Genomic DNA, 26,366 nt, shown 5'->3' with positions numbered 1-26,366 from the left:
TTGATCATTGAGTTTCCTTACAGTTTTTATCTGTACTGCCACTTGTTTCCTTAAACGCCTCATGAAGGAAAACATGGAAAAATGGTTAATTAGCCATATAAATTACTATTCAGTTAGCTTTATTTCAATGATATCAGGAGTAGAATGTTTTGATAGTTGTGGTGTTATGTTTATAGCGCTAAATGAGTTTGGAGAAAGAGGAAGGAATGGACAGGACATTCAAGCTAGCTAGTTTGAATCTAGCTAGCGAGGGATACTGGAACCAGTTCCAGAGCAGACTTCTGCCTTCTGACGCACAATTTATTTACATGTTTTAAAAAGCAGAAATATTAGCAATTCAAACTAATATTTTACACCACCAACCATTACTCGTGTTGGCCACTCTTCCAAATATTAAATTAGCATCAACAGACATCTCGACATTTGGCTCAGCACTTCTCGAAGGAGAGAATGGTTTTTCGCAGCACAGCCAATTTCCTGTAAGTTTCACAGACTCAAACTGGCGCATTACATATGTTGTCATGACCAAACTTTAGCGATTATGTAAAATTTAAAACCTCAACAGTGTCCACAACTCCAGGAAGTAGTTGTTCCTCAATAGCCCAGGGTCCAGAACCTCTATACGAAGCGAAGATAAAGAAGCTGGTTTTACCAGGCTAACCTAATATGCTAGCATGTTTAAGTGTTCAGTGGGTCGCATGTCTGTGCGCTCATTAAAAATGAGCCTTCAATAGCTCATTGAGCAAAGAGTACCAAAAGGCAGACAATTCAAGGGTCATTAAATGTGACTTTAACATCAGTAGTCTGGAATCTCTCTCTGAGACACGGCACATAAATGAACATATGTGTATCACCTGAATGTCTTTGGTGGAAAATGAATCTATGTCTTAAGATTATTGAAACCTTAGGATAATAAATGTTTCACGGCTAAAATAGCTGCAAAAATCAGGTCCCAGGTCATGACCCTAGCTTTCACAGATGGTAAAAACATACCGACAAAACATACCGACCAAATAAATATGAATACTGATCAAATTAATTTATGGCATTAATACCAAATGTAGTTAGGCTTCAAGATAAAACCTGCCAATAAAATAAATAAATAAATGGATGGATGGATGGATGGATGGATGGATGGATGGATGGATGGATGGATGGATGGATGGATGGATGGATGGATGGATGGATGGATGGATGGATGGATGGATGGATGGATGGATGGATATGGAAACCTCTAGATCAGGGGTGCCCAAGTCCAGTCCTCGAGAGCTACCATCCTGCAAGTTTTAGAAGTATCCTTACTCCAACAGACCGGGATCAGCTCTACAGAGGCCTGATAACGAGCCATTCATTTGATTCAGGTGTGTTGAAGCAGGGATGCATCTGAAAGTTGCAGGATGGTAGCTCTCGAGGACTGGACTTGGGCACCCCTGCTGTAGATGAATGGATAGACAGATGAATAGATGTATGAAGGGATGGATATGGAAAACTTACAGATGATGGAGGAGCAGATGGATCAATAGATAGATGCAGTGCAGGTATCTGGTCAGCTTTTGTTCTCCATGGCGACCAATAGAACCCCCAGACCCTGTGAGAAGATCTTCTCCTCATGTCTGATCTCAGACTGTTTCCCCTCCACCTGTTCTGGGACCCCCACTCTGACAGAGCTATCTATCTGATTCTGCCAGAGTACCACTGGCTTCAGAGACGCGCGCACACACAAACACACACACATACACACACTCAGCGAGAGCCATCCCTCAGAGAGGCTGTGAGCGAGGCCAAAGCATCCTGGGAGGGCTGGGCTCCCAGCACTGGGCGTTCAGCCCATACTGGAGCCTTACTGGTTAACTGCCACAATAGAGAGGACAAATAGATATGGGATGGAGGGAGGAAATCACAAAAGAGAGAATATGGACTGAAAAAAAAATCTTATCTGTCAGGAACTGGAGCATATAGAAAAGATTTCCAGCTAAAACAATAGCAACTGTAATGCAATCCACACAGTAAGTAATAAGGGTACAAGCTGAGGGTGCTGACAGTGGATAATAACAGACCACACATTGACTACACACATTTAGGCAAAACAATGACACACACACACAAAGATAACACCTTTATGGATTTATGATTCAGACTTAAGTCCAGAGTCCATCCTGTTCCAACTATGAAAAAGAAAATAATTTTAGATTTCTGCTTCTTTATCTAAATGGATCAGATAGGAAATGTGAGACTTATTAGCTGTCTCATCTTCCCTCCTCCTCCTCCTCCTCCTCCACATTAAGTCCCCCCGGTGCAGCCGCCGCATGCTCAGCCACCACCGGCTTCAGGGAGATGGGGGAGCGGGGAGCGTCCTACCTGGGTTGCCGCAATCAGCGCACATTTCGTTGCCAGGCTTCTCCAGCACGTCCTGCAGCCGCAGCTTGTTCCCGTCCGCTTCCAGCGCCATGGTGTGCGTCTTATCGGTCCAGCCTCACCGCGGTGGGGTGAAGCCTGTCCGAGAACATCCGCCGCCGGAGCCCGACAGACAGACGGACGGACAGGCAGAGCGGGAGATCACCTGTCACCTCCGGTCTGAGCTGGAGCGGCGGAGACCGAGCTATAAGTGCCGACGAGCCTCTGTCTCTGCCGCGCTCTGATTATTCTGGTACCTTGTCTCACTGACTGCATAATAATGAAGCCTGAAGAACAACCACCAGAGCCTCCTCCACCTTCTCCCTCCTTCAATAAAAGACTTTTAGAAGTGAGACATCTAGCGGCACAATACGGAAATAGCACTCAGAAAAAATAAAAATTTAATACAAGAATTTGATAAAGACAGAAGGTAGCTACTATTTTGAGGTGTACTTTTATCACCTCAAAATAGGTATAAATGAGTAGAAACAGACAGGATTTGTTCATTGTTCTGCTTCGTAACTATAGGCTAACTGCTACTAGCAATACAAGTTAATATCTAATTGTACATTGTGTGCTGTTAAAAATTCTCAGTGTGTGGATTTGATGAGATACAAATTGAGAATATAATTTCAGTGACGATCCCAAGAGAGGGGTAAGGGGGGGGGCATGGCCACAGCTGGAAAAATGCCGGCCATGTTTTGTGTTTAGATCATACACATTCATCTTCTTCAGTCCAGACATAAATGTACAACGAAATAAATAAATGTGGAAAATATATATATACATTTATTTACTAAATGTATAAATAAATATATAAATAGAAAATCATTTTGGTGTCACTGTGATCTGGTCTGGTTACACTTATGAAAATTATTTGGTGGCTCCACTAGTTTTTTTCTGCAGCTAATACAAATGTTTTCAATGTGGTTGAGGCTGGTGGCTCTCTTTGATGTTACAGCGTAACCACCTTTTGCAAATATAGTCACAAAGGAAACTTGTGGGCCAATTTATTCAGCGATTATCTTCTCGGCTCACTGTTTATGTTGTGAACAAATAAAAGTAGCTGTAATAAAACTTTCCTGAGCTACAACCAATAGACAGAAGACCTTTGAAGTCCAGACTGAGTCACTCAGAGGTCTGTTAAATAAAAACATTCTAATAGGTTCATGTCTAAATAATGAAAGATACTTTGTTAATTTATGAAAATCTTTAAAATGTTTGGGAAAGTCCACATTTAAAATCATACTTTTCTATGCTTATTACATGTTAAATCACCTTTCTTGTCTCCCAGTGGGACAATAAAGGAATATCTGCAGATATAAAATGTTTCACACAAGTCAAGAACAAAGTTTAAAAATACATATAAAAAAGTATATTTTCTTCATTTTAATATTTTGGCATTTAAGCCGAGAAAAAACCCCACTGAAACATTGTACTCTATGAGTGTTAAACATAAAAGTCTTACTAAACAATTAAATGAGTTAACTGGACTGAGCTCAACAGAGTGTAACTGGGATGTTTAAAAGTTTATATATTATTTTTCTTATATTTTCACTCTCTGTAGAGCCTGTCATGTCTTCAGGAGCTTGACATTTTTGTTCTGTATTTATCTTTGTCCGTTTCACTTATACCCTTAGGTTACAGTTTTTACTCATCTGAAATAAAACCAACCGCTATGAAGTTGCCCATAAAAATAATCAATATTTCACCGTTCAAGTTCACGGAAATGTATGTAATAAAAACTGTTTAGTTATTCTGTGTGACTTTGCGCATTTATTGGTGTGTATATTAAGCCAGATATAGCAGCCTTCAATGCAAAAAAAAAAAAAACGAAACCAACATCGATGTAATCTGTTATCGACACTGGGCGCGATGGACTCGATTATTAATGTCTGGTTGCTGACACCAAAACAAAACGTCACATTCCGCGACGGCGGGGTCGCAGCCTTGTATAGTTCTGAAGCCGCAGCTTTTTTCGGTTCAGATAATCTTATTTTCCTTTTATATAAACGCAAACATGTCGACTGCTATGAATTTCGGCACGAAGAGTTTTAAACCTCGGGCTCCGGATAAAGGCTCCTTCCCTCTGGATCATTTCGGTGAGTGACGGCGGCGGTTGTTAGGTCGCTCCTCTGGTTAAATAACGCTTTTGACCCACCATTGACCCTTTCGTGTAATTTATGTTTTCAACAGGCTGTTTAGGCATTTTAAATTCATTCGGTCCATTTAATGTTGTATCTACTAAATACAGAGCAAAGCTAACAGCAATTTTTTTTAACAGGACTGTTTTTATTTACATAATTATCATAAAATGTGCAATAGAAAACAGCTTGAAACGCTGATGGTGAATAATTTCCAAATAAGACATCAAAGTGGAAGACAGAGAAACCAGTACAGCAAAATAAAAAAATTACATAAAAATAGTGGCGGTTTTAAATCTTTAAAAAAAAAAAATTGAAGTAGTGTTTTTTATGTATACATTCCTGTACATACATACACACAATATAAAAAATAAAATTTTACAAAAATAAAACTTTTCATATTTCTGTATATACAATAAAAAATAAAATACAATTTTACAAAAATGTAAAATATAACAAAATTATACATATGTATACACACATTATTTTTTTATTTAATTTAAATGCTACAAAAATGTATATTTTTAAAGAACCCTTAATTAAATTGGAATAGTTAGTAACTAGAGATATATTATTAGATTCTGAGCTAATCACAAGCAGTCCAGATTTCTCAAAAGCAGAACCTCATCATAATTCAGCATATGATAAACAACTACACCGAAAAAGACAAACTAAACAAAGTGAAACTAACTTCTTTAATTAAATCTATAATCCGAGTTCTTTGATTTCTGGTCTTAAATGGCAGAAAACGAGCCACAAAATAGTTTCAGACAAACTGCAAGTGGAAGGATGAATAACAACAAGAGTATTAGGTTTAGAATTGAGCGTTTGTGTTGCATCCTAAAAGTCTGTGGTGAACAGCAAACTCTTCTTCTCAGGAGAGTGTAAAGCCTTCAAGGAGAAGTTCATGCAGTGTCTGAGGGAAAACACCTTTGACAACTCTAAGTGCCGGCTGCAGTCCAAAGAGTATCTGGAATGCAGGATGGATCAGTAAGGAAGCCGCTCCACTTGTTGCCCTTCTGACTCTGAAAGGTCAAGACAAACTGAGCTCAGTGTTTTCCTATGTTTTCCAGTCAGCTCATGGCCAGGGAGCCTCTGCAGAAACTGGGATTCAAGGACTTGATGGATCCTCCTCCCAGCCAAGAGGGATCCAAACCCTGACCCGGTGTCGCTTCCAGCAGAAGTCTCTGTGGACTCAAAAGTATCCAACTTCATGTTGGGACGCCCTCCAGAATCACACGTATGGTAGAGAGACTGCAGTGTGAAGTGAAGGAGGGCTTAAGGACTTAGTATGGAGGCCCTGCAAGCGGACGATATGCGACTATGGATTGTAAAATAATGTGCTGCATAAACAGAAAGTGCTTAATATAAAGAGATGGTGGTTTTGTTTTTGTCAAAATAAAGGTTGTTCTTTTTTTGAGAAAGAGAAAATGGTGGATTTAATTTCAGAAGACCAATTAAAAACATATTTTAATACATACATGTGGATTTAATGAAGAGTATGTTTAAAAGCTGCTTAAAGGTTGTTGTTTTTAAAAAGTACTTTTAATGCGACAAACTCAGCCTCATTGGAACACAAATTGTGTGTGTGTTTATTATAGGATTGGATATGTAATATTCAGATATTAACACATTTTAACTCATATTAAGGTGTATTTTGTGATTGAACTATTACAATAGGCAGCTACGAGTGTTTTTAGAGGAAAAGCTACCAAATGTAGCATTTTCCTTCATGTTGGCCTATGGCACAAGATCCTAACCCTAACCAAATGTTTTGTGGTTGTAACATGAAAAAGCATGTTACGACCACACAGCACTGCATTGGTGTATTTGTAAATTGATTTGCACTTTTCAACTTTTTCAGGCTCTTTGTAAGCCATGAGGTCCTGGGGGGCCACACACCATTGTTCTCCATCTGCCTGGAACCTGTAGGGTGCATGAACCACCCATCACAATTATCCTCAGTAGTTATGTTTTTGCCTACACACTTTACAATGACTAAATGTGGTCTCCATCTGCTCAAAACAGGAAATCACACGTTTTACAATAGCTGCGTTTCCAGCTGATGTGCAGCATGGGGGGTCTGAGTTTTGACTCTGCCGCGTAACATTGAGAACGTCCTGTAACGCAGTCAAAAAGAAAGTATTTACAGGAACAGGTGTTTGTGCATAAGTCAAAGCATATTTGGAGGTAAATTCCCAAAACGTATTTAAAACCTGAATGGATTTGAGGACTAATTGTGAAACAGTTAGGCTTACATTGTGAAACTAGAAAAAGCAGCGTGGCTAAACGTGCAAGACAAAGTCGTGCTGAGGATCAGCGAGCTCATTTCAGTCAAGAAGAAATGTAGTGAAGAGGAAAAAGAGAAAGGTCCAGAGCTTAAAGTAGTCACGCATGTAAAAAAAAAAAAAAAAAAGAAAACATACATTTCCTCATTTTAAGGAAGCAGGAACTCAGTTTCTCAATCAGGCTCAATACATTTCTTTCCAATGCAGCCGTGTTTCCTCGCTTCTAACTAAAACATCCACTGCGGGCAGATGAATCTTCATCTCAGACAAAATGATTCCAAACTTTAAAATTTTCCACATTTTGAGCGTAAAGCTGGTAAAAATTCAAAACCAAAATATGTTTGTCTCAATACTTTCACCTTTCACCGAGAAGTTAGATGTAGAAATTATGCAGTTATTGTTTCTGGAAAACAGTTTTGCTCCTACGCTACTTCAACAGGACACAAGTCAGCTGTTTTGAATATTATTTTCGGGTTTGGCTTCTGGAATGAACTTTTCTAACCTTTTTTTTTTTTTTTTTTTTGCTATAATAAGAAAAGTAGCATTTAATACATAATTAATCCTATAGAACCCAACTCAAATAATCCCACATAATCCTCAGGTCAATGAGGAAAACATTAGCCTTGTTAAAAAAAATAAGTAAATAAAAAAAGAAGCAAAAAGTGTATTTATTTTATTAATTTATTTGTAACAGACTGGAAATATTAGCTTAAAAGTAAGCTGACAGAAAGCTAATTCAAATCTGATTAACACTGCAGATGTTTGTTCTAGTTTTCCTAACTTTAAACTTTTACAGTATTTAGACTTTAAGAGCAGGCTTACAAAGGCTGTAAACACACCAATACAGGAAACTGGACAGACGCTTCATTTTTATTTAAGAAACTAATTTTAAAAAATTCATCCAAGTGCAGGAGACGACGAAGTTGAAACTCATATGATTCAACGTCCAGAACCTCCAGATGCACTATGGGTTCTGTAGGCCGCAACAGCCCAATTCACAGTACAGTGCAGTTGATTCCTCTCTGTTGAGAAAACAAATGTGTCCATTATATTTAAGCAACGTCCACATGGTATTGATTTCAGTGCCGAGTTGGGTTGTTCATTGTCAAAAATCAATGTTAACACTTACAGCGGCTAGTTTTTCAAGTCTCGCTGGCAGCCAGCTGGCGTTTGGATCCACGCAGTATGTATTGTTTGAAACAGTCACAAAACTGTACAAAGGGGGAAAAAAAGGGAAGAAATATAAACACATAAAGATGGAATAACAGTGCAATGTAAACAGAATCTTGACTGAATTCCAAATCTAGATTTTCAAAATTGTCTTTTTAGCATTCAAAATTGGGGAGAAGCAGCTTGTACAGAGCGATTACTTACATGAAGGCATGCACTCTGCAGTTGTAAAGTGCGTGCTCCCTCTGTTCGTAGCAGGCCTGGACCGCTTCCTTGATGGGGGCAGCCGAAGTTTCCACACAACAAGGGGGATCAACTCCAACACGAAAAATAAATTTATCAGTTGTCCTGTTTTTCTGTCCTGCAATGCAAAGCACACAGAGCGTTCAGAAATCCGGGTTTTGTCACAGAGTTATCAATGCATGATGAAGCCTAAAGTCAGCAGCCGATAAAAGAGGAAAACAGAAAGCTGAACTCACCGTGTGCGCGAAGGAAGAGCAGCACGGCAGCACAGATTATAGCTACTTTGCAGTTTGCTGAGAAAGACATCTTGGAAGTAAAAAAAAAATCAGGAAGGTGTAGAATCTTTTAGTAGTTGAAGGTTTCTTGTTTTTTAGAGTTACAACTGAGCGGCAGTGAAGCTCTGATTTATCCAAAGACAAATTCTGCTTATAAACTCAAATCAGAAAAAACTGACACTCCCTCTGCTACTCATTTCTCAGGATAAAATGACATAACCTTGTGACCAATTGCTCAATATTCCACTTTTAAAATAAAATCCTTTAAATAGGAATGTGACACACTGGAAGATTACAAGTAATACAATGGATGTCACACAGCACATTGCTCTGTGTGTGTCAAACAGAACTCATACGCTCAACCCAAACCACGTCAGAGGGGCGAAGGAATTTCTTCTCTTTTATGCTCATTTTGTTTCTTCCGAATGAAGCACAGGCGAATTAGACTAATACTTGTTTAGGATTTAACAAATTCAACTGACTTTCAAAGTTAAATAGCTAAAATAATTTTGCTTAGAAACTAAATATTTAGCTCCAAACTCTATTTAGCTCTGAGCTAAACATTGAGTTACCTCTGAGCTAACTATTTAATTAGCTTTGAGCTAGCATAATATTAGAGAACTATTGACATTGTTTCCAGTGCTTGTAAGTTAACCCAACCTACTGTCGTGTTTTGTTGTAGCAAAGGACTAAAGTGGTAACAGGACATTGGCACCTCCAAGGGAAACACACGAACTAGGGATGAATACAAACTGAGAACAGACGACCAAACAACAAGTGGGTAGAAATCAGTAAATTAAATTCCACATTGACCAACTGAAAACAGGTGAGTGAAATCACCAGAAACATAAAGAGGTGTGGCCCTACATTGAGTCGGTGCATTGAGGTAGATTTGTCAGAATTGATTCCTGGATTGTACATTCCAGCCTTCTCATCGAAAGCTGATAGAGGAAGTTTCATAACTGTGCTTTGTGCCACACCAGTTTGACATCTTTTGCCAGGGGTCAGCCAGAGTTCAGGATCATTTTCTGAACAATCATGCTGCAGATTTTAGTTTTAGAGTAGAAGTAGAGCTCTGCTTTGGTCTTGGTCCGCCTTAGGCTAACCGTGGCCTTGAGCCTCCGGGTCTTCTCGTCAGCTCTGCCCATGCCATGTTTTGATGAATTTGCCACTCGGATATATTCTTCACAGTTTTGGACGATGGCCTTGTATCGGTACACCCTACTGTAAACTTCCAAACAACATTCAGTCTGACCTGTCTGCTGTGTTCCCTAATATCCTCTAACAAACATCGGAGACCTTTACAGAACAGCTGGATTTATACCAAGTTTAGATTACACACACGTGGAGTTTAGGTAAGAATTAGGTGACTTCTCATTGTGGTTTCTTGTGTTGAATAAAAAGAAAAGTCTTTCACAATTGGTGTTAGGGTTATACATTTAGTCTTTCCTCAGTGAGCATCTTGACTGTGAAAGTGACGTCAGGGTTCCATTAACGTTGTCGTGCGTTAGACAGTTACTCCGTTTCACAGCTTTTATCATCCTCGACTTCTTACGATTCCTTAGTGTTTTTCCCAGTAAATTCAAAAGAAAAAAGTGGGATGGGGTTGTGTGGGGGGGTCAGGATAATAGAAGCAATGATGAAGGAAGATAGTTGTTTTAGCAACAAAACACACATTATGTTAATAGATTATTGTTCATTTTACTTTGTAAAGTTTAAAATAAATGTTAAGATTGGACTCAAAATTATTCATACAGCTGGTAACGTTTTTGGGGGTCAGCCAAGAAGTTTGCTTTTGATCTGAAATGACAAACTTATTCCTTCAATTATACAGAAGAAAGTGTTTCTAAATTAATCTGGAAAAACCCCTTTGTTGATGACAAACACAGGGGCGTGGAGGCTAAGGCTCAGGAATTTCAAAGCCTAGAGAAAATCAGTTTGATGTTGTTTCCATTTTTGTGACTTCATCAGTGGTCAAGTTGCAGACCGGTGACTCCCATACACTAAAGGAGGGTCAAGCTGCAGACTGGTGACTCCCATACACTAAAGGAGGGTCAAGCTGCAGACTGGTGACTCCCATACATGATACCTCAGAGTGACTGGGTATATGTGAAATGTGTATTACTGGAGAATGACCACAAAAATTCTAAATATTTGCCTGTCCTAATCTTCCCACTGGTTTTAGTTGTGGTTTAATGTAAAAAAAAAAAAAAACAGTGAATAACTCGACTCATTTGTATTAATCACTACTTTCAAAATGAGCAGAAAATAAAAGAGTCTGGTTCTCTTCCTTTGCTGTCTTGTTCCAGTAACACATTTCTTGTCCAATGATTCCTCAACAGTTGACCTTGTTTGACCGGCCAACTCCTGAGCTGCTATGCTTCTTGGTTCATTCGGTTACGGTCACTGTGGTTTTATATCTCACTACGTTACTGCAGCAGTTTCAGATCAATCCGAGTGAATCAGAAGAGTTTTTTGTTTTTATCTCTTATTTATTTCTTACATCTTATGTCCTTTATGCACATTAAGTAATTTCATTTAATTATTTGCTGATTGTCATAATTTTCAATTGTTGTAACTTGAAGTAATAATAAACATAGAAATCCATAACAATAAGTTAATTAAATATCAAAGACATATTCAACAATTCAAACATTGAAATAAAAAAAAAGATGTATCAATTTTATAAAATTAATCTTTGTATAATTAGTAAATATATTTTCAGGTGAAGAGAAATGTCTTCTTTTATTATTTGTTTCCTCACACTGTTTGTACATTGAAAAAGGTCTGTATTTTCTCTGTGTTCTGACCTGATCCAGCTTGGGTGAAATGGGGCATTTTTAGTACTGTAAGCACAGAGTTATCAGAACGAAGTCTGAATGCAAATATTTTAAAACATAAAGCAAAAGAGCAAGTGAGAAACATATGCTACAGAAATAATACTTTTAACTTCAGGTTTTTGGCACCAGTGATTCAAACCTAACAAGAGCATCATAACCTGCGCAAACCAAACATAAACACACCAGAAAGGGGAGCTCCAAAACTGAACAATAAATAAAAGAAAAGCTACCATCTCAAACTGGTCCAGTCCTACCAGCTCATTACGGACGCAAGTTATCGATTAATGAGTTTACCTTAAGTTAACTGTTTTAATCTATCAACTAGCAATTAATTGATAATTGCTAGTTGATATATGTTAACTGCTTTAACATATATATATATATATATATATATATATATATATATATTGGATCAAAAGGGCTGCTGCTCAGTGAGTCCAAAGCCAGGCCAAATATTTCACGTGCCTAATTTAAAAAACAAAAAAAAAAAAAAAAACACGGCATATGGAATATTAGATTTGTTTGTCAGTTGTGTTAGTGCAAAAAAAAAAGAAAAACAAACAAACAAACAAAAAAAATTGGGGTTTCTTTGTTTTTTATTACAATTTTTTTTTGCCCTCCGCTTTTCTGTCATCATCACATTCTCATATTCATGTCACATACCTCAGTAATTTTTAGTCGAGAAGTTGAAGATGCTCCGTCATCCAGCTCTATTTAAGGTTGTAGCTTATGGAGCTTGTGGAGTGTTTAAATGTCAAAACAGAATCGCATAAATTGCCACAACGGACCGTTTGTTTCCCTGTTCTGGGATATCGCCGCCATCTTTAATTCTTGTTCCGAGTAAGGATTACCAACATCGCCCTCTGCTGGATGGCGGCCAAACTACAACACTAAAGAAAGGTCTAAGACAGGGATGCCCAAAGTCGGTCCTTGAGGGCCAGCATCCTGCATGTTTTAGTTCTCTCCCTGGTGGTAGTAACAACCTTTCAGCATGTCAATGTTCCTCTTAGGTCATATTTTGATCCAGGTGCATTAAACCAGCAGGAAACATGCAGGATGCTGGCCCTTGAGGACCGACTTTGGGCACTACTGGTCTAAGAAGATGTCATTAGTTAGAAGAATGTAACTAATTTTAACCTAATAAACCATTAATCGAAAACTCGTTCAAATTTTAAAATAGACTTGTAGAAACCAAATCTTAATATAAATAAGATGGACCCAGTTCAAACATAGTTCCTCTAGAGCGATGCTGTCAAGCTGAAAATACAGAGCAGTTTGGTGCTTCTGGTGGTCCAAGTATCAGTAGGTCTTATTTCACTCAGAAGAAGCTGAGCAGGAAGTGAAACCTCTTTTCAAAAGCTGCTCCGATTGGTTGGGTTCAGGTCCAGGCTTCCTGTTTGTGGCGAAGCAGCCGGACATGCACCCAAACCTGCAGCTCACGCTCCATCAGAACTCATGCTCTGTAGTGACATCAGCAGCAACATCACCCGGTTCACCAAGCTGGGTGGTTTCTATGGAGACCGCAGCTTGGTTTCCTGCAGGGTTGAAAGGATAGAATTTTAACAGGAAGTGATCAGAATGTGTGATCCAGTCAGTTTCATTGCTGATGTGTCATTTTCACGTCGTCACCTTCAAAGTGACTTTTGTGCACATACATCTCAAATAGTGTAAATATCATGAAAACATCACCTGTGCAACGCTATTGTAGAGATATTGTCACAGGTTAAAATTATTTACCTGAGCTCCTGTTGCAGCAGATTGAAGCCAGCAGGATGCTGCACACGCAGTAAGGGCAAATGACCAGCAGGTGGCACAGGAGGTGCACCAATGACACAGAAGGAGAAGGAGAACTTGCTGTATGATTAGCACCATCAGCTGAAGAAGTGGAAGCTGTCATGGGGTAGGAAGATGGTTGAGGGAGAGGAGGCTCTGGATAGAGATGAAAGATAAGTTTGGTCACTAAAGCAGTCACCACCTGCTGGTCAGAGGGAGGATTTGCTGCAAAGTTAGTGATGAAATCGGCTGTTTTCTTAGAAATTGTGCCAGTTGAGATAATAAACTCAACCTTTTCATAAATAAGATAGTATAATTATAAATGCTTCTCCATATGTATCTGTATGTAGTACCGGACTGATCTTATTACATATTTCTGTAAATAGACTTTTATCAGCATATGTATTGTGAACTGAGGGTACATAAATGAAGTGAAATCAATCATCAGCTCATGTCTGGACACAGGAAGTGATGTCACTATCCTCACCTCTGACTCTCAGATAGCTATGAGGTGATGATCCAGAAGTGTCAGTAGAACACCAGTAGGAACCCTCATCGGACCTTTGGACTCTGTGGATAATGGCCTTCTGAGATTTGACTCCATCTCCAATAATATGACTGTTCCTGTAGAAATAAGCTGCACGGATGGAGCCATCTTTATGACGACAATGCAGAGTGAAATTACTTCCTTTCACCACAGGAAGAGCAGGGATCTCCAGAATAAAAGCCCTGTCTGAATATAGAGACACAGATGTTTATCCCGTCACAAACACCATGATGATACAATGTCAGGTTCAGAAAAGTTCGATGTGGTTCCAACAAATTTTGTTAACTCTCCTTAGCTGTGTTCCCCTTAGTCTGGTAAAAAAAATAAAAAGCCCTTTATTCTATGCTTTTCTATGTCTGGACCCTTGGCTATTGAGACACAATTGCTTGCGGGACTGTGTTAAAGTTTTAAATGATTGGATCTGATTTTACCCAATCGGTAGCATTTTAACATGAGTACATCAGTGGGTCCCAAACTTTTTCTCCTGGGCCCCCCCGGTGGATTACAAATAGCTGTCTTATTCAACAACATTTCTTTGCCCGGGGGGATTGAGTTTTTTGGGGGGGCAAAATTAATGTATGTAGCTGAACATAGGCAACTCTGAAGTACATAATGTGCCAGCTTAAAGAAAGGTGCTGGAAACTGTATGTGCTGTAAGCAATCATCATCCACTGCAACAAAACAATTGCACAGCCAAACAACATCTTTGCCAGCAATATCCATATCCAGCCATATCTGCCCCACAATTTTGCCAAAGACAAGTTTGATTAAGTTTGATTAAAAAACCTTTCCATTATCTTTTTCTTACTCGGGACTACAACCGCATTTATAAAGGTTTTGGATCAAATTTCCTGTCAGCACTCCAGCAGAAACCTGTTCTAGTTTTACTGGACAGTTGATCTTAGAATGGGAAATGTGTAAGAATTGTCTCATAATATCCTCAACTGGCTCTGATATTTTTTGATAGACAAGGATTATTCTCTCCCCTCTTAATTATAATGATGAGCTAACAAAGATAATGTGTGAGGGACCCCAAGGCTCCACTCTTGGCCACTTTTATTGGATTCCTAACCAATCCCCCTCACTCAGATTACTACACTTTCTACAACATATTTATGCCGAGAATATGACCACTTGACCATACTTCACTAAAGTCACAGAGTTAAGTGTTCAAAAGAATGACAAAAGTCAATATTTTTGGTCCCAACAATACAATCACAGGGATCCAAACAAACTAGACTCCATGAAGCTGAAGAACTCAAACCAAGTAAAATACCATACCTTCTTTCTGGTTAACAGTGATATTGATGTGGTCACTCCTCTGTCCTGCACTGGTTTCACACCAGTAAACTCCAGTGTAAGAAGACAAGAGGTCAAGGACACAGGAGGAGTCTTTAAACACCCCAAAGTCTGATCCAGATGCTCCACAGGTTTCACTGAGTGTTCCTTTGGTCCTCTTAACTATCCATCCATCAGCTGTCTGTCCATCTTCAGCACAACTCAAAGACACTGACTGTCCACTGAAGAACTGCTGAAGGTCTGGCATGACAATCAGAGACACTGGAGGACAAATGGGAAGATAAAAGAAATAATTTTAGCATTTATTTCTTCAGTCAGCTTGAGGAATTTCTAGAATCTCAAGCCATATTTGTCACATAAACCAGTAAGAGGATCCAACATCCTGTGGGAACAGATCATATTTGTCTGGCAAATTGCAGTTTGTTACTTGTGGAGTACCACAGGGTCCTGTATCGTAAACATTTCTCCATTCAAGCCATTTACAGTAGCTTTCTATCTCAATCATTTGTATGTCACCACCATCAGTAGCCCCGTGTTACGATCAACATTTTATACGCCCGTTTTGAGGAATTGCGTTAGAAAAGATTGATGGAACAGAAAAATTCAAAGAAACTTCCTCAATTTAGAAAAAAAAGTTTTATGCTCAACTAAAGTGGTTTTTGGCATTTCTGAAAAGAATTAATGCGCTAAAGGGGAGATGGAATGTATGTTTCCATATATAGCGAGGTAAATGTTCGCTACGTCAAGTTTTGACGTAGCGAACATTTACCTCAGTACCTCCTCATAGGTATAAGCACACAAATTATCCAACCTTCAGAATCTGTTCCTCCTGCCAGCAGAACAGCTGAGACTCCTGAAACACAAAGTTTTGAAGATCCGCAGTCAGCCAAAAAAGAAGAACTGATTGGTTACATTCAGAGGAAGTCTTTTTTAACACTTTATAAGGATTTTCAAGTAAATCTATTCACCTGAACATTGACAAACAAAAACTGACAAAAAACAAACTCACAATGTCACAAACAAATTCTAGAATGATAATAAAATAACTATTAGGTACATAAGTATAAAGCTGGGGCAAAATTTAGCATCGCGTTATTTCATTTCCATCTTCATCACCATTCTGATCAATTCTTCAAGGTGTCACTTCATCTGAATGCTGAACCTGCTGTGACCCTGGAAGGACAGACGGACGGAGAGATGGCTGTACAAGTTCTGGTTCTGGACTCACCGAGCAGCAGACACACTGATGGAAGCTTCATGATGTCTGGATGGAGACTGAAAATCAGAACGGCTGACAGAAGGATGTCCTGCACCACTTCCTGTCATCAGAACAACACTCCATCTCCAAACAAACAAACTTCTGTCACATTTGTAGTAGAATCACTGGTTTCGCATCCTGTCTGATCTAACATTTATGCATCCTGTTACTGCTGCAGCGCTGATGTGTGATTCTCAGCTGACCTGACGAAAATTATTCTTTATAATTAGGTTCTCAATGCAAACTGGTCAGTTTTTGTCTACTTTCGCCCCCCGGTCCAAATGAAACAATGAGTGGTGAAATATGAATGGACACTGAAGAGCTTCAACCTTTTTAATGGCATCCGTTCAAATTTATCAAAAACTTTACTCAGACAAAATACTTTATATAACAAACAACAAAAACAACAAAAAATAATTTTCCTAAAAAAAGAGTCAATGTACAGGCAAAGGGAAGCATGGAGGAGGAAGAGTCATGACTAGTGAAGGCTGACTTGGAGGTCTTCTAAAAAGCCGGCTGGGTTCTGCAGAACTTGAACACTGGGACAAGTGGAGATATCCAGCACCACAGACACGACCACATGTGGAGGTCTGTCCAACCATTCGATCCTCCTCTCTGCAGAAATGTTACATAGGTGGGAGACTAGAGAAAGACAGTTCGCTGGCCGATCTCACTGATGAGCGAATCAGTTGATGGAAAATTGGTAGCCTTCTGGAGGCTTCTGGAGTCGACTCTGCCATGTGTGCTCCATTAGGCAGAGATGCGCCTCTGTCGTAAGCTCTGCTGAAGACACAAGACAGTTAATCAACACAAATTTACAGCAGAGACAGGTCCTGTGGACGTGGGAAAGCTTTGCTACACAAAAAAAGAAGAACAGATAATGGTGTACGGACAAAGAGGGAGAAGATTGATCGTAGTAAAATCGTCCTCCAAGGCTGCTCTTCAGACTCTGTCTCAGGCTGTTCCTCTCAGGCATGTGGTCGGTTTGGTCGGAGTTCGTGTCGGACCAAATCAGATGTTCTGTGGACCACACACAACTATTAAAAATAATTCTGAAAAATGAAACCAAGCATCTAAGCAACTACCACTATTTAAAATCTGTCAGTTGTTGTTACAAATGTGTGCAAAATTTTGTTCTGCTGAAGTTGAACAAACACAATTTCACAGTTGTTGTGTTTCCATTAAATAAGAAACGCAATTAAAATCACACATGAAGTGGCATTAAAAACATGCTGGCCCATTATCCTACTAGTTTCTCGTAGTTGTCTTCTTCATGGTTTGCCCCAGTGGCAGCATCTGGTTGTTGATCATGTGACTTGTGATGCAAAAAAAGTTTTTCCATTGCAGTTTTGCAAAATACATTTGCTGTACATTCTCTTCAATTTACACAGCACCAGTTAACAGCAGATGTGTTAAGGAATTAGTGTCTGGTCAGACTAGGAGTGGTTCAGAAATAGTCTTGGGCTTCTACTTGCTCAAGCAGAGGGTTGGATTGCCTCCACATCTTTTAAATTATTGAATGGGTAGACTCTCACCTCTGCATCATCAGATCATTTATGATCTGCTCCACATGGTGTCAGGAAGAGTTTCCAAACCAGCTTAGAGAACAGGACAGAGAAGTATTCACAGAGCTAACCTTCAACAAAGAGAGACACAACCTTCTGCTTCAGGTTGTTTCCTCCCTTTTGGACGGTGCAGACATAGAGACCGCTGTCACAATGGTTGGGGCTGTACAAAGTCAGACTGAGATCTCCGGTTCTTAACGGATTGTCCTCCATCTGTGTAAGACCTCTAACCGTCTCAGGACAATGCAGTTGGATGCTTGGATACAGGTGGACCACCTGGTCCGTGTCTACGCGTCTCCACTCTACTGTTGCCGTGGGAGGAAGACGAACTTTGGTTTTACAGGGCAGGACAACAGCTTCCACCCCCTCTGCAGTCTTCACCACTTGCAGCTTGTATACTGAGGAATGAGCGAGAGAGCATGGTCAATCGACAGCTGAAGGTGATGGTCTGCAGTGATGGTGGATAACATCTCATCCTGCTACATTTAGTCAGATTTTGTCTAAAGGTGTCAGTCTGAACATGAAGCAGGTACCATCTCAAGGTTGCATACCTGGATCACGTTTTATCCTCTTATATCTCCTATAGATGACCAAACCAAAGACAGCAGCCAGGACGAAAAATAGAATCAGCACCACTGCCAGAGGTATCAACCATGTCGGATGAGGATGTTCTGCAGGAACCACAAAGAAAACATCTAAGGTTCTGTCAGGAACTGAGTGAGTAGCAACACTATAGAATCCCACAATGACTTGGATCCGCACCAACCCTTTACTTGGAGATGTACGTGGATACGGCTCAATTCCCGTCCGAACCTGCGGACAGTGCAGGTGTATGTCTCACTGTCAGAGACAGTAGGGTTCTTCAGAGTCAGACTGAGGTCTCCGGTCCGCAGAGCATCCTTGCTCATCATTGTTCTATTGCTGTACCGCTGGTTCTGCTCAGACAGATCATCGCCGCTCTGCTGATGGATGTGAACAGTAGAAAACCTAAGGTCCTCGCGGCTCCACACAACCGTGGACTCCATGGAAATAGAAACGTTGACCCGGCAGGGCAGCTGGACCGACTCCATGCTGTCGAACACCTCCACACCCAAAGCATGCTGGGAAACTGAGGGAAACACAGGCAACTGTCTTTTTCTACATTTTCAATTAGCCAAGACTGGATGTTAGCATGATGTAAGTAATAAAGAAGTAAAGTTTATTTACAGCAGTGAGCATCTATCCTTCCATCCATTTTCTGTACACTCTTGTCCCTAATGGGGTCAGGAGGGTTGCTGGTGCCTATCCCCAGCAAACGTTTCAGTCTGTCGCAGGGCAATAGTGAGCATACTTCCAGTACTAGCTGCTAATTGAAGCTAATAACTAATTTTTCATTCAGTGGTTTAATGTTTTTGCTAACTCTTAGCTGACATTTAGCACATTTAGCTTCCTATAGGTTGACTGTTCTGGATAAATTCTAAAACACTAAAACACTTGTCTGTTTTCTAAACTTTCAGTAAAAAGTTCAAAGTTCAACGTCAGCTTGACAACCAACTTTTGCTCATGTTGAAGTTTCAACTTCAACTTGATAACAGATTTTAATAACTTTAATGCTTATTAATATGTATGTAATAGGTTGGTAACTATTAATACTTTGTCAACTAGAAATTTATTTTCCTGCTCTTATTTTGAAGTCTTTATGCAGGAGTTCTCATTCCTGTCTTCACATTGCCTTTTACATTTTCTACATTTGTTGAATACTTGCAAGCAGCAAGTATACATCAAACAAAGTAGAGTATAAGACCGAGGTGAAATGGAACTGACATATCACAAGGGTCAAACTTTCTGATCAGCTCGATCAGAAAGTTGGGTGGTTGTGTATTCATGCAAAGATTAATCAGTTGTTACCCGTTTCAAGCTTGTGTTAGGTAGACCTCCAATCATAAAAGACATGTATCCTAAAGAACCATAATTGTGAATAAAATATAACCAGGCTGGTGTTTTGAAATCCGGCACTATTTGAAAACCTGCAAGGTTCTGGCAGGATGTTGAACTCTTGAATCACACTGTGAATTGGATGAGTGTAAACTAACATTGACCGGTTTTGCAGGCTTAAAATAATTTGCACAGTCACAACTTAACAGGTTACGGCCTGTAGCTGTAAGAGAGCGAAGAGATGTTGGACATCATGGTAGAGTAGTTGTGCCATCATGTTGCGTCATCAAGTGGTTTTAACAGGAACTTTTGGGGAAATCCCTAGAAAAGGAAGGTAGTTGCTATGGCAACAAGTCTGAACAGGTCTGTGTCTAACGAGGGCAGGTTTGGCTGAGTTAGCTTTGTTCACATTATATAGAGTCAATATAGAGAGAATGTCAATATTTATATTATTTTAAAAACTCTCTGTATGACTAAGTTTGCTGTAATGTTTCTAGTATAAATTTAAGCTTTATTTTACCGCATCAGGTGAGGACCGGAGCAAGAACCATCAACACAGACTGGTTACATACACTGTAACAGGTAACAAGCTGAAACAGGTCAGACCATCAAAGAAAGGCTAGTTTGTTCCATTTCTCCTGGTTATGGGGGAAAATTCTAATTTTTGTCTTTGTTTCAGTATATGTGGAGAACATAGCTGGAGAACATCTAAGTTCAGTCCTAGTAAAACTTCTGAGACGCCAGGAACAGTCACCTCTCTAAAAGAGTTCATGGAACATTAAACAAGACGGCACCGAGAACACCACACCCTTTAGTAGAACATTCAGAGAACATGAATGGTGGTAGATTTTACCGTAAAGGAGAATCCCAGCTACAACAAACATTTTCATCCTGTTTTATGAGACCTCCAGGTGAAGCGCTTCTGAATGAGCATGAAACTTGCAGCTGTGCCCCTCCCAGCACTGAGTCATCATGGTGCATTAGATTGGCAAAGGTGACCTGATTCTGATTCAGTACAGAAGCAGAAAAATTGCCCAGGCTTCTGAAAGCAATATAGCTGAGGTCATCCAAATGCTGATTCATGGTGGTCCAGCACACCGGACCTGGCAGAAATGTGACCCGATTCTGACCTGAGCATTAAAAAATGCTGATGCTGTTATCGGTGGTCTATGTTTCACCTTGACCAGGTGAGTTTCTTTCAGAAAACAGTGACTCCTCTAGACACTGGCAGAGTTGACCCCAATAGACTGTAATATTCTAGTTTTGTTCGGTTTGTACATAACCACCTTTTCCACCCATCCAAGAAAGACCTTACATAGAGAAATGAGCTGTATGGCAAGACCATAGTAATAATGAACAAAGAACTCAGAAATGACCAAAACACAAATTCAAATGAAAACCAAAAGCCAAATACCCAAGGATCATGACAGTACCCCATCCCCAAACCAATTCCCTCGTAGAGTCACAGAGACATACAGAATTTGTTGTGCCAAATTGGATCAAGCAAAGATGATGCAGCAGGTCACATGTTGGAAAGGCAGGGGCTGAATGAGGCATAGAACAGCTACAAATCAAGTGGCAAAAGACTTACCATACTTTTCAGACTATAAGCTACTACTTTTTTCACATGCTTTGAGTACTGTGATGTGGCCAATAAACGGGTTTTTACAGACTGCTTTCAGTACATCCTCAAGATGAAAGTGACATTGAGAGCAACAATGAAACTGAATGCATCAGGTAGTGACTGATGCTTGTATGGTATCGAGTCTGTCTCCCTACCAAGAAATATTTGATCAACAGCTGTACTTCTGCTTAAGTTGTACACTAGATTATCAAATAACTTTGATTAAGTAAGCTATAGACATAGCCTTAATTTAAATCTGTATGAATGCAATTTAGAAAACCAGGAATGAGTATGGTGGCTTTATCATGCCATAAATGACCTTCTTAGGTTTGTAAGTGTGAGTGGTGTAATATGTGCTGCTTTCGAAGTGGAGACTGGTTTTACCGCAACCATAATAGTCCAGCCTCTGGAGTCTACCGTCCGCTCCTGATATATTAGATTCATACTGTGTTCAGAGATCACTTACCAACCAGGACCAGCAGCTGCAGTTGAAGCATCTCAGACCTTCTACTGCTGAAAGACCCGCAACCTTCTAAACGTTACTCGAACTCCACAATTAGATCCAGAATCCGGCGGTCGGTTTCAGATCTGAACTTGGGAAATATTGGAGGTTTTCTTTTTTCACTTTCAGTTCCTATTTTAAAGATGAGTTCATATGTCTTTAGATTCCTGAATCTTGAAATTTCAGCTCCTCCCCTGTGTGGATGGGAATAATCACTCATATCAGGGTTTGTATGGCCGAGATCATAGAGACAGTTCCAGATTGAACCTGGAAGGCGTTTGGGACTAAAGCAGACAGAATGTCATGAGAGAGACCTGAGACATTCAGGTTTAATAACTGTATTCACTGTGGTCTACCGCCCTCTGGTGGGCATAAACTACAATCACATCTGTCTTCATCAGATCAGCAGGGGCTGGATGGAGAAAGAAAATAGTGACGCATAGGGTAAAAGTGTGCAAGAAGGAATGAGGGCTCTAGTTCTGAAAAGCAGCAGTACATGAAAGTAGATATAAATCCTAGAACAAGAAAGTTTATTGAAGAATAAACTTTCAAGGTGTCAAGGTGAGGTTGAGTGAGGAAAAATAGGTGTTTCATAAAGATGACGTGGTTTTTTGTTTTATTTTATTTTTTAAAATTCATTGTAACATATCAGTGTGTGCTTTTAATGTAATACTCATGGGTTTATTTACCAATATAGTTACTGTACTTTGTATTGGAAATCTTCTTCCCCTCCAATAAAGAGACATAGCAATTTAGCTAAGTGTAATTAAATTCAATAATAAAAAAGGACTTCGTTATCTCTCGTTCACAATCGTTCCAACAAGCCACGTGATCGTCTGTCGGCTAGATCAAAGTGTGTCGTAAGGCTCCATAAAACTGCTCTGATATAAACCAATCAACAGCCTGGACGCATGTTACGCAGTCAGGAAGAAGCATGGGAAGGCGTTTCAGCTGTGAAATTTTACCCCTGTATTTAGACTGTCAGGTAGCATTTAAAAAAGGTTTCATTTAGGTACTCTTAATCTCTTGCGCCAGTTGTTATTATTTTCACCCTCTTTATGCCTAACTGAAGTTTCAAGATATGAATATTCGTATGAAAACTTTTCTGATGTCACAACAGCAATAACCTTTTTAGAATATCTACCGGGAAACTACCTGACAGTCTAAACTCTGGGTGAACAGCACTTTTTCAACCGGCTTCAACGGCAGAAAAATTGTTTCCCGTATCTTTGTATCAGCCAGACAAGGTTAAGGTAAGCTGGGCAACAGAGTCCCAAGACGGTTTAAATGATTTATTTTAGTGAAGAAAAGGAAAAGGTTTCGCAATTCCAAGCTGCCTATAAGAGGACTGTAATGACTATAAAGCTGTAGGACGTTGTTAGACGATTGGCACCCAGATGAGTTCCACAGGTACAAATGAGACAGAAGAAAGAGGCAACTCTGCAGGGGGTGCCAGGACTCTTGCACTAACTGTGTTATTTGCTGCCATTGGAGGAACTTTCCAGTATGGCTACAACATCTCAATCATTAATGCCCCGACCAGCTATATCCAGAACTTCATCAATGACACATACATGGAACGCTGGGGAACACGTTTGGATATTCCTCAAGTGACCCTACTGTGGACCTTTATTGTCTCGGCGTTCTCCCTGGGTGGGTTGCTGGGGGCCCTTTTAGCAGGACCTATGGCAGTTCGTTTTGGAAGGAAAGTGTCGCTACTTTTGAACAACTCCTTCCTGCTGGTCGGTGCTGTGCTTGTGCTGACATGTAAGTTGGCAAAGTCATTTGAGATGATCATCCTCGCTCGTTTCCTGGTTGGGATTAACTCCGGAGTCAGTATGAACATCCAGCCCATGTACTTTGGCGAAAGTGCTCCCAAACACCTCAGAGGCGCCGTGGCGTTTTCCTCAGCTGTTTTCACTGCATTTGGAATCTTCTTTGGACAAGTTGTTGGACTCACTGAACTGCTGGGTTCAGAGCCTCTATGGCCCTACTTACTAGCTAGCAATGCTTTGCCAGCATTGATCCAGCTAGTGACCTTGCCCTGGTTTCCCGAAAGCCCCAGATACCTCCTCATCGACCGTGGAGACAAGGAAGCTTGTGTCCAGGCTCTTGGAAGATTGCGTGGAGGAAAGGTTCCCCCTCTAGAGATGGAGGAGATGCTTCAAGAGCAGCAAATGTCTTCGGCCTTAAAGTCTGGTTCTTCGGCTCCTGCCAAGACACCGTGGTCTCTGTTCAAAGATCCGAACCTACGACTTCAGCTCAGGACGGTCATGACTGCAAGCAGCGCCATGATGCTCTGTGGCAATGACTCCATCTACTTCTATGCATACTACATATTTCTGGAAGCAGGGATTCCACCAGAGAAAATTCAGTATATCACCATTGGAACAGGGGCATCTGAGTTTACTGCTTCCCTGCTGAGTAATGTCCTGATTGAACGGGTGGGTCGCAGATACCTTCTCATCGGTGGGTACAGCCTCATGGTTTGTTGGACCATCGTCTTCACTGTTGCTCTCACTCTTCAGAGCCAAGGTGTCACAGGAATGCCGTACCTCAGCATGGCATGTGTGTTCGCCTACATCCTCAGCTTCGGCTTGGGCCCTGCAGGGGTCACAGGCATATTACCAGCCGAGATCTTTGACCAGACAGCTCGGCCAGCGGCATACATGGTCGCCGGCTCGCTTATGTGGATCAGCCTCTTCCTGGTCGGAATGTTGTTCCCTTTCATTGTGAACGGGTTAGGAAACTACTGCTTCCTACCGTTCCTGGTCGTCTGTCTGGTCTCGGCTGTTGTGCTCAGTCGAACCATGCCAGAGACTAAGGGGAAGACTCTGGTAGAGATTACAGCTGAGTTTGACAGAAAAAATGGAAGGGCCTTACAAGTTGAAGAGCCTGAGCAGTACCAGCTGGGCAAAGCAAGCTCCTTAGCAACAATGGAAGATAACTCTGAATCTAATCATAAAACTGACTGACATCTAGGAAAAGTGTAAATGGAACAGAGGTATTGAAGTATTTTTATGCACTTTAAATATAATTTGGTTAACGTCATACAGATGTTACGCATTTCTTAGTACTCCTTGTAAACTAAATACCTTTACCAAGGGTACTGGCAAATTGCCTGTGTGATGGATAAATATATGGATATCCAATGATGACCCTGTTAGAAAATTTTGGGATTTACTCCTTATAATGCTGGAAACTAACAAAATCTTTGATTACTAGCGTATGGTAGCATGAACCAGTGTAAACCCATTAACCTGCTCTTAACATGACCGAATGCTTTAAAACAACATTGAGAAAGTGCCTTTTACTTCTGCTTAACTTCCATGAGGATCCAACATCACAGAGCCAGTCTAAAATACAGCATACCTACAACTTAACAAGCTTACTCTAATTCACCATCAAAATCTCTTTGAAGGTTGTAGCAAGTAGATATGTTGGCAGAGGAGAGAGCAATCACTTGAACTGCATCTGATAAAGGATTATCCACTGTGCATGGACACATCTGCACTCCCAGAGAGCCGTGGTTGTTTAGTGGGATAATCTTTCCTGGCTCTTCAGCTCACCCCGAGCAATACCCTGTGCATGTTTCCCCATCTACCAAACCATGTGCAACAATTTTTTAGACATTTATTTATGCACCGGCTGGATTGCACCTTTAATTTAACTATATTAGTTAAATTCTTCTATACATTATGCCCATCAGGACATATATTTGTATTTCATAAATGGAGAAAAAAAGTTTAGAATTTTAGCTGCACTACTTAAAAATGGCCAGCAGATGTCACCATTGTCCTCAATGTATGCTGGAATATGATGAGAATGAATGGGAAATCAACTTCTAGCCAACAGCTGGCACTTCCTCACCCCTATAAGCCTTCTGTGAACCGTCGGTCCCAGATTTTCTGTGTTCCTTAATTACATTCAGACACCAAACTGAATTAAATATGTGACATACTCATCTATTTATGCATAAATCTAATGTTTTGCATGCTGCCAACTGTTTGCACTGAATGAATGATTGAATGTACAAACACTGTATGTTATTCCAAAGAGTTCTCTGACAATTGTCAGTGCTGGTATATAAAAAAAATCTCTTTGTAGTATTCTCAGGCTCTATTTATAGGCTATCGTTTCTGCAGGCCAATATTTATTAGACAATATTTATCATACAGATGGCTGTACTGCATGTTCAATGAATAAATAAGATGTGATGACTCATGCTTGTCTCCTGTCTGATGCGGTTTGACTGATTCCAGCTGTCTGAGGTGGCTGCTTATTTAAAATTGCGTTTAAGCACACTACTCGAGCTCCATTCAGTCCCCAGCACTTTAGCTCAATTTCTCTTGCCCACTTGTGTTAAATTGTCACTGTGGCACGGTTTATTAATGGAAGGTCGCAAGGGTTCAGGTGAGCTTTTTCAGTAGATCTCTCGATTTAGCATAAATAAGCAAAATATGTTATAGAGAAAATAGATGTACTTTTACACCCCATTAATGAAGAACCAGTCAGATGCAATTTGCTTGC

At 40.2% G+C, this 26,366-nt stretch overlaps 5 protein-coding genes and 1 pseudogene across 6 annotated transcripts in view; 2 read left to right on the top strand and 4 right to left on the bottom strand.

Moving 5' to 3' along the window:
• Positions 1 to 2,703, bottom strand: part of LOC106930996 (arf-GAP with dual PH domain-containing protein 1) — a 29,395-nt gene extending 26,692 nt beyond the window's left edge. For both annotated transcript variants that reach the window (XR_015766325.1, XM_015008895.2), the window contains exon 1: positions 2,359 to 2,703. Coding sequence is in view for 1 of the 2 variants with exons in the window: in XM_015008895.2 (XP_014864381.1) it covers positions 2,359 to 2,449 (91 nt within the window). In the remaining variant the exon portion in view is untranslated. The remainder of the gene's footprint in view (positions 1 to 2,358) is intronic.
• A 1,599-nt stretch (positions 2,704 to 4,302) lies between these two features.
• Positions 4,303 to 5,969, top strand: cox19 (cytochrome c oxidase assembly factor COX19). Its single transcript, XM_015008900.2, has 3 exons — positions 4,303 to 4,496; positions 5,417 to 5,528; positions 5,612 to 5,969. The coding sequence occupies exons 1-3, from the start codon at positions 4,415 to 4,417 to the stop codon at positions 5,697 to 5,699; spliced, it is 282 nt and encodes a 93-aa protein (XP_014864386.1). The 5' UTR covers positions 4,303 to 4,414; the 3' UTR covers positions 5,700 to 5,969.
• Positions 5,970 to 7,489: 1,520 nt separating this feature from the next.
• Positions 7,490 to 9,263, bottom strand: LOC148153587 (uncharacterized). The gene is made up of 5 exons (XM_088016525.1): positions 9,179 to 9,263; positions 8,476 to 8,545; positions 8,201 to 8,357; positions 7,956 to 8,037; positions 7,490 to 7,848 (listed from the first exon to the last, which is right to left on the bottom strand). Exons 1-5 carry the CDS (start codon positions 9,221 to 9,223, stop codon positions 7,822 to 7,824), a joined length of 381 nt encoding a protein of 126 aa, XP_087872651.1. The 5' UTR covers positions 9,224 to 9,263; the 3' UTR covers positions 7,490 to 7,821.
• A 2,669-nt stretch (positions 9,264 to 11,932) lies between these two features.
• On the bottom strand, positions 11,933 to 16,451 carry LOC106930993 (uncharacterized). The gene is made up of 6 exons (XM_015008892.2): positions 16,202 to 16,451; positions 15,785 to 15,826; positions 14,956 to 15,234; positions 13,615 to 13,860; positions 13,092 to 13,283; positions 11,933 to 12,889 (listed from the first exon to the last, which is right to left on the bottom strand). The coding sequence occupies exons 1-6, from the start codon at positions 16,230 to 16,232 to the stop codon at positions 12,801 to 12,803; spliced, it is 879 nt and encodes a 292-aa protein (XP_014864378.1). The 5' UTR covers positions 16,233 to 16,451; the 3' UTR covers positions 11,933 to 12,800.
• Positions 16,452 to 16,550: 99 nt separating this feature from the next.
• LOC106930992 (uncharacterized) lies at positions 16,551 to 22,099 on the bottom strand. Its single transcript, XM_088016523.1, has 6 exons — positions 21,801 to 22,099; positions 18,563 to 18,904; positions 18,348 to 18,467; positions 17,868 to 18,194; positions 17,125 to 17,251; positions 16,551 to 17,011 (listed from the first exon to the last, which is right to left on the bottom strand). The coding sequence occupies exons 1-6, from the start codon at positions 21,829 to 21,831 to the stop codon at positions 16,858 to 16,860; spliced, it is 1,101 nt and encodes a 366-aa protein (XP_087872649.1). The 5' UTR covers positions 21,832 to 22,099; the 3' UTR covers positions 16,551 to 16,857.
• A 909-nt stretch (positions 22,100 to 23,008) lies between these two features.
• Positions 23,009 to 26,060, top strand: LOC106931000 (solute carrier family 2, facilitated glucose transporter member 11 pseudogene; annotated as a pseudogene).
• The last annotated feature ends 306 nt before the right edge of the window (positions 26,061 to 26,366 follow it).

Source organism: Poecilia mexicana, unplaced genomic scaffold, assembly GCF_051168715.1.
Source record: "Poecilia mexicana isolate PSO_F unplaced genomic scaffold, ASM5116871v1 scaffold_19, whole genome shotgun sequence".
Lineage (NCBI taxonomy): Eukaryota > Metazoa > Chordata > Actinopteri > Cyprinodontiformes > Poeciliidae > Poecilia > Poecilia mexicana.
The sequence above is the reverse complement of the archived record's forward strand: the minus strand, read 5'-3'. Positions and strand labels throughout refer to the sequence as shown.

Coding starts and splice junctions, on each gene's coding strand:
- cox19 (XM_015008900.2), top strand. CDS start 4,415: ATGTCGACTGCTATGAATTTCGGCACGAAGAGTTTTAAACCTCGGGCT. Junction 4,497..5,416: donor CTTCCCTCTGGATCATTTCG/GTGAGTGACGGC, acceptor TCTTCTTCTCAG/GAGAGTGTAAAGCCTTCAAG. Junction 5,529..5,611: donor CTGGAATGCAGGATGGATCA/GTAAGGAAGCCG, acceptor TATGTTTTCCAG/TCAGCTCATGGCCAGGGAGC.
- LOC148153587 (XM_088016525.1), bottom strand. CDS start 9,223: ATGTCCTGTTACCACTTTAGTCCTTTGCTACAACAAAACACGACA. Junction 8,358..8,475: donor GCTCTTCCTTCGCGCACACG/GTGAGTTCAGCT, acceptor TTTGCATTGCAG/GACAGAAAAACAGGACAACT. Junction 7,849..7,955: donor GACTTGAAAAACTAGCCGCT/GTAAGTGTTAAC, acceptor TTTTCTCAACAG/AGAGGAATCAACTGCACTGT.
- LOC106930993 (XM_015008892.2), bottom strand. CDS start 16,232: ATGAAGCTTCCATCAGTGTGTCTGCTGCTCG. Junction 15,235..15,784: donor AGGAGGAACAGATTCTGAAG/GTTGGATAATTT, acceptor TTTGTCCTCCAG/TGTCTCTGATTGTCATGCCA. Junction 13,284..13,614: donor TAGCTATCTGAGAGTCAGAG/GTGAGGATAGTG, acceptor ATCTCTATCCAG/AGCCTCCTCTCCCTCAACCA.
- LOC106930992 (XM_088016523.1), bottom strand. CDS start 21,831: ATGCTTCAACTGCAGCTGCTGGTCCTGGTTG. Junction 17,252..17,867: donor TGTGTCTCTCTTTGTTGAAG/GTTAGCTCTGTG, acceptor TGTGGTCCACAG/AACATCTGATTTGGTCCGAC. Junction 17,012..17,124: donor GATCAATCTTCTCCCTCTTT/GTCCGTACACCA, acceptor TGTCTTCAGCAG/AGCTTACGACAGAGGCGCAT.